Source organism: Lissotriton vulgaris, chromosome 9 (assembly GCF_964263255.1).
Source record: "Lissotriton vulgaris chromosome 9, aLisVul1.2, whole genome shotgun sequence".
NCBI lineage: Eukaryota > Metazoa > Chordata > Amphibia > Caudata > Salamandridae > Lissotriton > Lissotriton vulgaris.
This window is the reverse complement of record NC_141697.1, coordinates 924,840,527-924,854,363: the sequence shown is the minus strand read 5'-3', so window position 1 is coordinate 924,854,363 and position 13,837 is coordinate 924,840,527. Positions and strand designations below refer to the sequence as shown.

General features: G+C 49.7%; 1 protein-coding gene across 2 annotated transcripts in view; it reads right to left on the bottom strand.

The window, feature by feature from the left end:
* Positions 1–13,837, bottom strand: part of LOC147692532 (delta(3,5)-Delta(2,4)-dienoyl-CoA isomerase, mitochondrial-like) — a 255,505-nt gene that overhangs the window by 164,323 nt on the left and 77,345 nt on the right. For both annotated transcript variants that reach the window (XM_086938752.1, XM_086938754.1), the window contains exon 2: positions 13,541–13,718. In XM_086938752.1, the coding sequence (XP_086794878.1) occupies positions 13,541–13,718 (178 nt within the window). The remainder of the gene's footprint in view (positions 1–13,540; positions 13,719–13,837) is intronic.

The following is a 13,837-nucleotide window of genomic DNA, read 5'->3' as shown; positions in this document are numbered from 1 at the left end:
TAGACCAGCCTATCAGGCACTGCCTGCCTGCCCGATAGGTCTGTCGGACACTGTCTGTAATAGACACGGTTTATGCCCCGTAACTTCTGGGAAGTCAGGTCACAACCCTGCAGAAATTCTAATGTCTGCAAGGGTGATGAGAGCGCGGTAAATCCTATTCTAAAACTAAGCCTGTTTCTACGTGAGTTTTCCAAAGCTGCATTCTAATATTGCCGAGCAGTTTCTGATTACACTAGGGCAGTTTAATGACATTTATAGGAAATTATATCGAAGTTTAAAGGGCTATGCTCTCAATAGAGTTGATGAAAATCACTACTGTGGCTTAAAGAGTTGAAATAAAACGACATTTTGAAACCCGAGGAATAGAGAGGGAGAATAACGTGTGATTTATTATTAGAAAGAGGCCGGAATGCTTTCTTTGCCCATATCTAGAACCGATTACCGGTAAGCATCTTGCGCACATAAGTGCCAGAGGGATGTTCTGGGCCGACAAATGCCGGATGTACTTTTTTAATCAACGGGGAGGGGCTGTCTGCTCTGGACTCAGTTGGGGCGATGGCGAAGCGCTGCAAATACCGGCGCGTTTCCTTTCTGCGGAGGCAGCTACCCTGCTGACCGCGGTGGCACCGCCTCGCCTTTTTAATCAACGGGGAGGGGCTGTCTGCTCTGGACTCAGTTGGGGCGATGGCGAAGCGCTGCAAATACCGGCGCGTTTCCTTTCTGCGGAGGCAGCTACCCTGCTGACCGCGGTGGCACCGCCTCGCCTTCCGCGCGGGAAACCGTCTTATCTTTCCCAGCTGGTCTTTCATCCCCTTGAAGTGTAAATCCGCGCCCGGCGGACGGCCGACTAATGAACGCCGGGAGCGGGATCAGAGCCCGGTTACTGCTCGCCCCCGGAACCGGGCCAGAGAGGACGCGCGCCTCGGCGCTCCGGAGGGACGCGCAGAGACGCGGGCGTCTGAAGGAACGGGCGTCATCCCACCCAAGGCCTTGATGCAACGCGAGAATCGGCAGTAATTGATAAAATACATACTCGCATTTCCCAAATGGCCATCAAAAGAACATCTGAGCAACATGAAAGTGATTCGTAACACCATCTAAAAACTAGTACGTCACACTTTTTAGGGTTCGATTCCGAGCCAGGCGGGTAATTGGCGTGCATACGTACATGTAGCAGACTTCTGCAGGTACACAACAAATGACACCGTGTCTTTTTTCTACAGGCAATTACTTTTTCTAATGCAGAATACCCTTTACCTCATCAACTGGAAATCCTGCTTACTACAAAATAAGCGGGAGGGGGGCGGGAAACAGACGCTCTGAAATGCACACACGAGCGGGAGGGGGCGGGAAACACACACACGGACAGCAAAAATACACGGAGAGCGGGAGGGGGCGGGAAACAAACAGGGGGCGGGAAACACACACACGGACAGCGAAAATACACGGAGAGCGGGAGGGGGGCGGGAAACAGACAGGGGGAAGAAGGCACGGAGGGAAACAGCCACGATCTTACCTTCACTGCGAAGGATCGAAAATGGCGGACACAAGCTCCGAGATTTTTTCCGATTTGGGGGCGTGGTTTTGATGTTCTGAGTGACGGACAACGTCACTGTCTAAAGAACATCAAAAATTACGCCCCCAAATCCGAAAAGGACGGAGCTTGTTTGGAGTGACGCATCTCTCCTCCAATGGCTGGCCTCCGTTTAGGAAGCCAGCCAATGAAGGAGAGAGGGGGCACGGGGGCGGGACCTTCGCCGCTACTCAAACTCATTAAATCTCCGGCCTAAGACTGCGCAAGCGCAGCCTTTTAGGCCTTCGACCTAAAAAAAGTATGGCAACTGTGATACTGCATGCAATGGGGGCGGGGTCAAAGGTGTGGCTAACTAAACAACATATTCTCTCTGTTTTTGTTGGTCTTTCACCGTCAGGTAGCTATGCATAAAATGACACGCAGCTTAAATGAAAAATACATTTAAACGATTTTACTCCGTGGAAAATGCACCAAAGTACATTATGAAACCTCTTAATAGTTAATGCACAAACTATAAAAGTAAACTTCGTACAAAATAAAAATATTAAAACAGAAAATGAATCTAAACAATGATTCAGGGAGGAAAAATACACATAACCTGAATAGATTTAATAAAAAAACACACACCATGGCCATAAAACTGTCACCTTGTTTGTAACAAGCTATCTACATATACGGCGGGCATTAAATAATGTAGTACAATATCTGACCTATGACATAGTGCTGTTATAGCTCTGTTTTTTTATAGCAGAAATCCTAAATGAAGTCTGCAAAATTCTGCTTCATTGTGGTCCTGTTTTTGAGCATAAGAGCAAAAATGCTAACTATTTTCTGTCTCACGATGATCGCAATTTACACTGCCACTCAACCAGGATTCCCATTTTGCAATAAAGGCATGCAAAGGAAAGTATGCAAATCCTAAAGATGACATACCACCAGGCCTGCAATTCAAACTAGTATAGTTGGTGGATGTGTGTCCCGATAACAAACAACTTCCTTTGACTTTTTCCGGTACTAAAAGTTCAAATTTACAACACCAATAGCGTTCTGTAATTATCTTGGATGTAATTAGAACCCTTTGATTTTCAACTGATTTACCACATCTGATATTATTCAATGTTTTCTGAGTGTGGGCTTATACTTTATGCTGCCCTAAATTTTCGATACAGGGGGCGGCGCAGAGAGTTTGTCATTCTGTTTCCGTATGAAGCCGGACACGTAATCTGGTTCAAAGATTAAGAGGTAACCAAGTGGTTTATCTGTTAAACAGTTCAGACCAAGCGCACAAGTTAATACTTGTGTAACGATATATCTGTAAGAGACATTAGTTAGTGATAGATTCCTTACCTTAGAATATCCCCAGACGTTAGACTGGATCCGGAAATTTTTGCGTAGCAGTACCCTTGCGCGTCGGTAGGCGTCGTCTGCGGCTCCGTGTCCGTCGTCGGCGCCGTGATGACGTCGTCGGAGTACTTAGACGCTGCCTACGCGTGCTGACGTCAGTTCTTCTTAGACACAGCTTTTCCGCGCCAGAAACGCAGAGCTATGTTAAAAACCAACACTGGTGCCATTGAAATTAGGGCCCTGAAAGGGGATGACCTTAACCCTAGATATCGGTTCGCAGAACGGAGAAGAGGATGGGTGGGTCGGTAAGGAATCTATCACTAACTAATGTCTCTTACAAATATATCGTTACACAAGTAGTAACTTGTGCATCTGAAAGAGACACGTTAGTGATAGATTCCTTACCTTAGAATAGATACCCCAGCAATACCAACCCCGGTGGTGGGTCTGCGAACCAATAATCACACCAGAAAGTCCTGAAGGACGGAACGGCCAAAGAAGCCATCCCTCCGGACTTGGCGGTCCAGGCAGTAGTGTCTTGCAAACGTGTGCAGCGAGGCCCACGTAGCTGCCTGACATATGTCCTGCAAGGGGACTCCCCGGCCCGGGGCTGTAGTAGTCTGTGACCCGAGTGGAATGGGCCCTCAGCCCAGCTGGAGTTTCCTTTTTAGCCAAGGAGTAGCACGCTTGGATGCACAATACGATCCACCGAGAGATGGTCCGTTTGTGCACCGCCCCTCCCTTCTTAGCGCCCACGTAACCAACAAAGAGTTGGTCAACCACCCGGAATTGGCGTGTGCGATCCAAATAGAATGAAAGCGCACGTTTTGGGTACAGACGGTGGAGCCGCTCTTCCTCCTTTGAGGGATGCGGAAGCGGAAAGAAGGTGGACAAGGTGATGGACTGCCCAATGTGGAAAGCTGTGACTACCTTGGGCAGGAAAGAGGGTTTTGTCCGCAACACAACCTTGTCTGGATGGACAGAAAGGAAAGGAGGTTTAGAAGATAGAGCCTGGAGCTCACTCACTCTCCTAGCAGAGGTGATGGCAACCAGGAAAGCAGTCTTCTGAGTAAGAAGGAGGATAGGACAGTTGTGAAAAGGCTCAAAGGGAGAGCACATCAGAAAAGTAAGAACCAGGTTCAAGTCCCACTGAAGCATCACAAAGGGAACAGGTGGAAACATGTGTGTGGTGCCCTTCCGGAATCGATTAACAACAGGGGACTTGAACAAAGATGGTTGATCAGGCAGCCTTAGAAAGGCTGAAAGGGCAGAAAGGTAGCCCTTGATAGTGCCCAGAGCAGAGCCCTGCTGGGCAAGAGAAAGAAGGAAGAGAAGAACCACAGAAAGAGGGGCAGAGAGAGGATCCACAGCCTTTGCTGTACACCATGCCACAAATCTGTTCCACCTGCAGGCGTATACCGACTTTGTGGAGGGACGCCTGGCTGCCAGAATGATGTTACAGACTTCAGGAGGCAAGTTGAATGGCCTCAACTGTCGCCGCTCAATCTCCAAGCAAGAAGGTGGAGACTGGACAGGTTCGGGTGGAGGACCGTCGCCTGCTGCTGCGACAGAAGGTCCTCCTGAAGAGGCAGACGAACCGGGGGATCGTCTGACATACTGAGTAGCTCGGGATACCAGTACCTTCGTGCCCAGTCCGGAGCCACAAGGATGACTTGTGCCCGGTCGCGCTTGATCTTCTTCAGCACTCTGGGCAGAAGTGGTATAGGCGGAAAGGCGTACAACAGACCGCAACTCCACTCGCGACGAAAAGCATCTCCGATCGAGTGCCGCCTTGGAAATTACAACGCGCAGAACTGATGACACTGCGCATTCTCTTCGGTGACGAATAGATCTACCAAGGCTCTCCCCACTGCTGAAAGAGGCCTTGCGCCACATCCGAGTGCAGACGCCATTCGAGATCCATCATGCACCGGCGGCTGAGTTCGTCCGCCCTGGCGTTCAGAGAACCTGCCAGGGGTTGAACCACCAGGGTCACACCCTGATGTTCCAGCCACTGCCAAAGGCGCAGAGCCTCCTGGCAAAGGGTCCACGACCCCACCCCGCCCTGTTTGTTGCAGTACCACATGGCGGTGGTGTTGTCCGTGAACACCTGCACTACACTCCCCCGGACAGAGGGGAGGAATGCCTTCAGTGCTAGACGAATCGCCCGCAGCTCCAAAAGGTTGATATGGAGCCGGGACTCCGCTGGATACCAGAGGCCTCTGATCTCCGCCTCTCCCATGTGGCCTCTCCAACCCTGGAGGGACGCGTCCGTCTCAACTACGTGCTCCGGTTGCGGAAGGGAGAGGGATCTGCCGCTGACTCAATTGCGGTCCGTGAGCCACCACTGCAGCTGTCTCGGAGTGCCCTCCGAGATCAGGACATGGTCGGACAGGTTGCCCTGATGCTGGGCCCACTGAAACTTCAGGTCCCACTGCAGAGCCCGCATCAGCCAACGGGCGTGATGCACCAGAAGGATGCAGGAAGCCATCAGCCCCAGAAGCCGCAGCGTCAACCTGACCGAAACTCGGGATAAAGGCTGAAAGATTGGAATCAAAGCCTGTATATCCCGAACCCGCTGTTCGGGTGGGTAAACCCGAAACTGCACCGAGTCGAGAACCGCTCCGATGAAAAGGAGCTTCTGAGAGGGGCACAGGTGTGACTTCGGCACATTGATGGAGAACCCCAGCTGGTGCAAGAGGTCTGCCGTCGTCTGGAGGTGGCTGACGACTGTCTGGGGCGAGCCCGCCTTCACCAACCAGTCTTCGAGGTAGGGAAAGACCGAAACCCCTAACCTGCGCAGATGAGCTCCGACCACCGCCATCACTTTCGTGAACACCCGTGGGGCGCTGTGAAGGCCGAAGGGGAGTACGGTAAACTGAAAGTGCTCGTGGCCTACGGTGAACCGCAGGTAGCGCCGGTGGGCCGGCAGGACGGGAATGTGGAAATAAGCGTCCTGCAAGTCCAATGCTACCATCCAGTCTCCTGGGTCCAGGGCAGCTAAGACCTGAGCCAGAGTCAGTATTTTGAACTTCTCCTTCCGGAGGAAGCTGTTGACGTTCCATAGGTCCAAGATAGGGCGTAGGCCCCCTTTGCCCTTCTTGGGTACCAGAAAGTAGTGAGAGTAGCAACCACATCCTACTTCTGGCCTAGGAACGCGCTCAATGGCCCCCTTGGCCAAGAGGGCCGAAACTTCCTCCTGCAGAAGCCGCAAAAGATCCCCAGATACGCGGTGGTGTTGCGGTGGCATGGCTTGAGGGGCCGTCTCGAAGGGGAGGGAGTAGCCCCTTCGGACGATTTGCAGCACCCACCTGTCCGATGTGACAGTGCGCCAGTGGGAGTGGTGATGGCGAACCCTGCCCCCCACTGACGTCACATGGGCCGAAAAGTACGGACTAGGAGGGTTTTGAGGCAGATGCTGCGGGGGAGGGTGTGGACTGGCCTCGCCGTTTTCCCCGACCGCCTCCACGGCGATTTCCACGGCCGCCACCGCGTTGGATATTAGTCTGTGGTGCTTGGCTGGCAGCACGTGTGGGGGCGCCCCTTCCTTGGCCACGAAAGGAGCGAAAGGCACCCGTTTGCTGGCGCGGGCCGAGAGGCACAAGGACTTGGCCGTAGCCCTGGAGTCCTTAAAGCGCTCAAGCGCATGGTCTGCCTTGTCGCCAAAAAGGCGACGGCCATCGAATGGCATGTCCATCAGTGTATTCTGGACATCGGCCGAAAAGTTGGCGGACCTCAACCAGGCGTGGAGACGAATCACCACCGTCGTTGCAATCGCTCTGCCTAGTGTGTCGGTGATATCCAGCCCACACCGGATAGAATATTTTGCTGCATCCCGGCCTCCCACAAGGGCTTGGCCGAGTTTGGCCCGTACCTCCAACGGACACTCTGGCAGCAACTCCGCGACCGTGTCCCACAGAGATGGGTGTAGCGGCCCCAGAGGCATGCAGTGTTGGAAGACCGCAGTCCCAGACTAAGGGATGAGAATACCTTCTTGCCATACTGCTCATACCTCTTGGATTCCCTGTCCGGCGGGGCCGACGGGAACGCGGTCTGGGAATTGGACGCCTGGATGAGCAGACTCTCAGGGTTGGGGTGGGTGGACAGGAAACATGGGTCGCCCGGGGCAGGGTGGTGGCGTCTGGCCATGTTCCTATCTACGGGCGAACCCGTAGCGGGCCTGGACCATGTGCCCAAAAGAACGTCGGTCAAGGTCTCATTAAACGGCAGCAGAGGCTCGGCCGAGCTTGACTGCGGTTTAAGGACCTCAGTGAGGAGGTTAGTCCTCACGACCCCGACGGGGAGCTCAAGGCCCAGGGCCTTGGCCGCCCTCATCAACAGCACACAGTAGGTTGCCCCCTACTCCGTAGCCACGGTAGGAGGCGAGACAAAGCCAGTGTCTGGTGAGGTGTCCAGACCACTGGCATCCCCAAGTCCACCTGTCCAGTCCTCTTGAGACTGACACTCTCCGGTCAGAGGGTCCTCAGACCCCTCCTAATACTCCTCTTCACCCATCCCCTGATAATCAGGGTTGTCAAACCATGGGGCCGGTTCATAGAAGCTAAACTCCCCAAGCGGCGTCGAAAGCGGCGCCCAGCGACGCCGTTCCGATGCTGGAACCGGAGCGAGGGAGGCTTCGGAGACGGCGCCGCCCGAGGACGGCGCCGGAGGTGACACCTGAGGGACCGGCGCTGGTTAGGTCGTTAGGTCAACCGGCGACGACCTGGATCCCGAAGCTGATCCAGTGGGGCCCTGTGGCGCCGGGCCCGAAGGCGCCGGCGGCGTCAGGGCCGAAGCTCCCGACGGCGTCGGGGCCGAAGATCCCGACCCGCTAGGGGCCCCAGACCGGTCCGCTGGGCCCGAAGGCACCGCGGAACCAGTCGGGGAAGAGAGGGACCTCATGGCCATGAGGAAACGCTCGATCTCCCCCGGCGTCGCGTCCTGCCCAGGGACCGGAGGGTGTGGAGCAGGCCCCGACGCGCGCGACTCCGACGGAGCCGCGTGGGCGGTGTCACCCGAACCCACGGCCGCGTCGCACGAGCGTCAGGGGGAGTCAAAAGAGCGATGACGCCTCTTCGACTTCTTATGCTTACCTGACGACGACTTCGACCCGGAGGAGTGATGTCTACTCTCGGAGCGGTGATGGCTCCGACCCCGCGACCTGTCCTCGACCTCCTGTGGGAGCGGACCTCTCGCGGCACAGGCCAACTGCCGGAGTTCGAGTCGCTTGCGGGACCGCTCCCGCCTAGCTTTCGAAGTCAGGGCCGGGCAGTCGGGGCAGGTCTTGTCGTCGTGGTCGACGCCGAGACAGTGGAGACACCGACGGTGAGGGTCCTCACAAGGATTGAAACCTGGCATCCTCTATCAGCACCGTCCGGAGTCGCAAGACTCAAGAAAAATGATCAAAAGGGATCAAAAAGTCTAGTCAAAAAGTGACTAAAGTACAGCTTTTTCCAGATCTGCGCTTGCTGGTGCGGAAAAAAGAAGAACTGACGTCAGCACGCAGAGGCGACGTCTAAGTACTCCGACGACATCATCACGGCGCCCACGACGGACGTGGAGCCGCAGACGACGCCTACCGACACGCAAGGGTACTGCTACGCAAAAATTTCCGGATCCAGTATGACGCCTGGGGATATTCTAAGCTAAGGAATCTATCACTAACGTGTCTCTTTCAGATTCAGGCATTTATGGGGTTGCTGGGACCAGTCTTAGAAGATATCTCAAAGGAAAGGTTTCTAATCTTTGGATGACGATGATTTTGATGTATATATTTGTCAACCCCTTAGGCAGAAGAGGCCACTGCCTTCAGTCTGGCTGAGAATGCATAGTGCAAGCTTCCCTTTGTTGGGTCCAGGCTAGACCAGGGATTCTCTTAATGCTAGAAAGGGAACCATGTTCACAAAGAAAGAGCATTTCAGTGAGCGCAGGGCCGGCTTTAGGGCAGTGCGACAGGTGCGGCAGCACTGGGCGCTGACCTGTGGAATGGGCTCTAACCTCAGGAGTGGGCGCTGTGTTTAGCAATAACTTATGATTGGAGAGATGAAGGGCTCTTTTGCCCGGTGGTAGTGAGAGAATCGGAGGAGGCGGTCATGGGGTGTAAGGGCGCCAAAGATGATTGCTGCACCGGGCGCCACCAGGGCTAAAGCCAGCCCGAGTGAGCGTTTTGCATTCGAGACCATATATATGGTTTTGCTGATGTTGATTACCAGTTCCTTTTCTGAGCAGTACATTTCAAAGTCTTTCAGTAGGTGGCACGCGGATAACTCCCTTGGGGACAGCAATTCTGCAGCATCTTCACGCAAGAGCATGGCAATTATTTCCTCTCCCATTTTGGTAATGTCAAGATTCAAACAACCAGGGTATTTGTCGAAACTACTCAACTGAAGTGCCAGTACACAGCCTTGGCAAACTTTAGATGTTGCCCTAAATTTGGAGTGCACTCACCCATCTGTCTGTACCTGACCTTTGCAGTTGTCTGTTCATAAAAGCACTGCAGGACAACTCCTAACCACTGAGGCATCCCCTGTCAGCTTAACCGTACTCCACTCTTGCTTTGGGTTAAGAGTCAAAGGCTGACTCTAGCTCGATAAACATCACATACAAAAGGATATTTTTAACCTAACAATACTTTTAGAAAATCACATATAGTCTGCTCACCTTCACGGCAGTCCCTACAACTTATCTAAACTGAATCTGAAGATTCAAATTGCTGGTTTTACTGAAATGCAGTGGGGCATAAAGACGTTTCTGTACCAACTAGGTACAAAGTTCTTCCACCTTGACATTTATTGCACTTCAAAATGCAACATGTAAAATTTGTTTCTGATCTTTTGCACCCATCTTTAAAGCATATGTTGTTGGTTTTAATATTTTTACCTGCACTGCCACCACCATCGGACCACCCTGCATGCGGAAAGACGCCTCCCTGTCGCCACGAACTTGCCGCCTGTCCAGCAGTCCGCTGTTCGTTGCTGGCCCAGCCCTTCTTAATTCCCCATATCCGGATTTCCGCTTCTCCAGTAAACTCTGCGTCAGCCCCTCAGCCAGTTCATTGTCAAAGGGAGGTTGTTGTATATTACTTGTTTCTTCAACTCTATGGTTCTTGTTCTCTATGCTGTTCTTTCATGTTCCAGAACTCTATGCTGTTCTTTCATGTTCCAGAACGCTGATGGCTCTGACTCATGTAGAACTCTGATAGAGTCAGTTTGTACTTGGCCAGCAAGCGTTGGGTAGACTGCTGTTCTCTCGCCCAATAAACTATATCTGCTGAATCAAACAACTAGTAATCTACTTACTACAATTTTGGCGACGTTACGAGCTGGCCAAGGGAAGTGAGTCCACCTTTGGGAGTATAACTGAATCCTGTCGAAGAAGACTTCGAAGTTAGTGTGAGCAGAGGTGCTGTACTGCGGAGGCAGATTGACTCATGAAATTGAGGTTTAACACCATCGCCGATCCAGTAAACTGTGGGAGAACCGAATGAGAGTTAATGAAGAATAAATTACGATGCGGCGTAAGGAGCGAGCTGGTTAACACTTTATCTTATTTGTAACTGCACCAAACGAGGAAGACGATGGAGGATGCAAAGCTTAAATGGGATTGCAGTGTTCTAATTAATGTGCCCACTCAAGGTTCTAGTTCTATGGTTCTTTAAAGTGCTGCTTAGAGTGATACATAAAAGTAAAATTCATACTGATAAGATTCACAAATCTCCATACCCCTTTTGATCTGAGAATCCACAATCTATGCCAAGCAGAACATTAATTTAGGAGCCCTTTTACATTTCAGAAGGTGTGCTTGTGCACCAATTGTTCCAGTATTAGCGTAAGTGGGACTTGTTTGCAACACTATACCCATGTCATAACTCGTCATCAGAGCCTATTTTTGTTTACTGTTAATATTTTAAATTGCATCTTCAAATTATTCAAATCTTTCTAGATTTTAACACTTCCTTTACTTCATATTTTTCCATTCTACATTCCTTGTGAACTCAGTTTGCCGTTCATATTTGCGAGGTGCATAAAAACAGTGGGCTGGCTGAGTCTGTTAAGATTTTCCTCCGTTCCATCCATCTTCAGTGCCATCAGCCGAAGAGATGGTCCTACCGGGGATGGACCTATTTAGAGACGAGGCCAGTTCTTTTTTCATGCAATTTATATTCAGATTCATGGAGAGGAATTTATGGTGGTGGACATACTGATGGCACATTGGCACATCTACTTCCCCACCTTACTCTGCTTTTCCCAGACTCTTGGGATGAACTGAAAGAAGGAGCTACAATGTGGGAATATACTTGGGTGTGCAAGGGTCGTTTCCCTTTGCTGCACTGTTTGGCATGGATCAGGAGTGGATATTGCCACTGAATCTCGAGAAGACTATGTTGTTCTTGACCCTCTTGTGTAAGCAGCTGAGGTGGTCAGCGGGGAAAAGAAAAAAAATCAAGACTCTAGATATAGGGTTGCTAGCAAAGGATAGTGACTGCCATTCAGGGCTCTAGCAGAGCATGCGCAATTCGTTTTTATGACCTTAGAATTGGTAGGGCACGGTTGTTCTGCAGTTTCTTTAGTACTGAATTGATTTGGATTTTTCTGTTCCAACTTTAAGAGTTCCATTGGTAGAGCTCTTTGCCTTTCCAGAACAATGATGTAGGAAGTCATACTTTCAAGATCTGTTGGAACATCTGATGGAGAGGGCAAGAGGTCTGACAATGCAAGAAATTGCTTACAGAGTGAGGTTTCAATCATGGCCAGGCGTTATATCGGAGGTGAATTCTACTTTCATTGCGAGCAAGAAACTAGATTTCCTTCTTTCCTTGCAGATCCAAATTCATAGACAAACTCAAGTCTAAATCTCATACATGTTGCTATGAAAGAGGGCATATATGGCGAGCGTTAAGCAGCCATCTTGTGCTAGGACGAAGTGTGTGTGGTTTTGTTGGGCTATAATTAGGTCTCCCGGTTTTATGGTATTTATTTTTTTAACATTTCCGTCTGTATTTATCCATATTTATTTTGTGTTTTTAGGATAAATGGAGTTGTAAAATGGTATATTTCCACATTTATTTAACTCTTAGATGTGCACTCATACGTGGAAGCCTGTCGAGTTTTAGAAAATTAAACACCCACATATAACATAAAACTACACCAATAGGTGCAGAGTAGGTTTATAATACAAATATATGTTAACTTACGCCTGTATTTAAGGAAATCTGATCCTGTTTTGTAACTCTATCTGATCAGTTTTTGACTGAAATTAATGAAAGACAAAGGAGTCTTTCACAAAAAGCACATTTTTCCAGTATTTTTCCACTTTTAAGAAATAAATACAGGCAGGAAACACATTGTTTTCTGTCTGTATTTATCTATAAAAATCAGTAAAAACGGAAAACTGGGAGCCTTAGCTATAATTAACCTTCACTATGAGCAGATGGTTGAGGACGGCTGTCAAGCATGAAAAAGGCATAACAAATTTGATAGGCCCATCCTTGATCACTGACGTGCTTTGAGCTGACAAACGATTAGTTAAAGAACTTATAAAGATAGATGTGAAGGTGGTATTTTCCGTTATTGGCCATTCACAGTTAAGGGGCAGGAGCCACAAGAAGAATATGTTATTTTTATGAAATAGTCAACATTGCTAAAGGAAATAAAAGAAAACGTGATTTACAATACGCTCAACTACCCTAAGGTGTCTACGCACTAAACTACGCGACAAAAGATATCAAGCAAGTACGCAGAGGGTAAAGATAGATATATTATTGTTTTAAAGCAAGGTTTTGAGGGCTGTTCGGAAAGCTAATAGTGGAGTCTCTTTCTTGAGATCGAGGGGTAGGGAGTTCCACAGTCTGGTGGTGCAGGCCAGGAAGCTCCTCCCATCCAAAGAAGAGACTTTACATTTAGGGGCTACTAGGTTTAAGGCCACCGCAGAGCAAATCAATTTGGGCTGGAGATACCAGTGAAAGCTTTGTCTGAGATATTTGGGGCCTATGCCATGAAGTGCCTTAAAGGCGATACAGAGTGCCTTGAAGTCAAAGCGCTTATTGATGGGAAGACAATGGAGGGGAGTCAATGCAGAGGACAGCAACTTGTGTTTGGAAATGCCAAGAAAAAGGCAAGCAGCAGCAATATGTACAATCTGTATTCCGTTAAGGCATCTTTTCTGAATGTTTGTAGAAAGGGTGTTACAGTAATCGATTTTTGAAGGAATGAGGACCGAGATGACAGTTTTCTGTAGGTCCCGCAGAATAAATGGGAAGATTTTTCTGAGAAGCTTCATGTTCTAAATGGAAGCTAAAGTTATGGAGTTAATATGGCCCTTAAAACATAAGTTGTCAAAAACAATCCCTTAATTCTTGAACTTGGCATCTGGGGTGGGAAACGAACCAAGTTCTTGTGGCCACCAACTTGAGGACCAGAAAAATGCTTGCTGCTAAACAGCACAAACACCACTTTGCTAGAGTTAAGGATTAGACAGCTGTTGGATAGTCATCTGCTGACCTGGAGCATGCATTTATGGAGGAGGGCTGACCTCAAAGTTAAAGACAAGGAGAAGAAGGAAGAATCTGAATATGGTCATTGGTAGGTAATCTGGGCATTAAACACTATGGTGCTTGTTTTACATGATCGGAACTATCGTTCAAATCAGGACCATCCTCATTACCTCCAGAAGGCCTGGTTCATGGCATTCCTCTTCTCTGGCCGGTTCAGCTCTACATGTAGCACTTTGTCGCGTGCCTGGGTCACCTTCAGAGTCTCATATGTGTATGACACATCTGCTTTTTCTTGCTGAGAGGACATCATACGGAAGCTTAGTGCGAAGGCTTTGGAGAAGCGCAGATCTGTAGAATAATAAAATGTCAAATTAAAGATTTGCTAATTGAATTACATTTTTAATGTCAAAAGCCATACTTTTGCTCTTAGAACTTACTGCAACGTATCCCTTTTCTATGTAACAGAC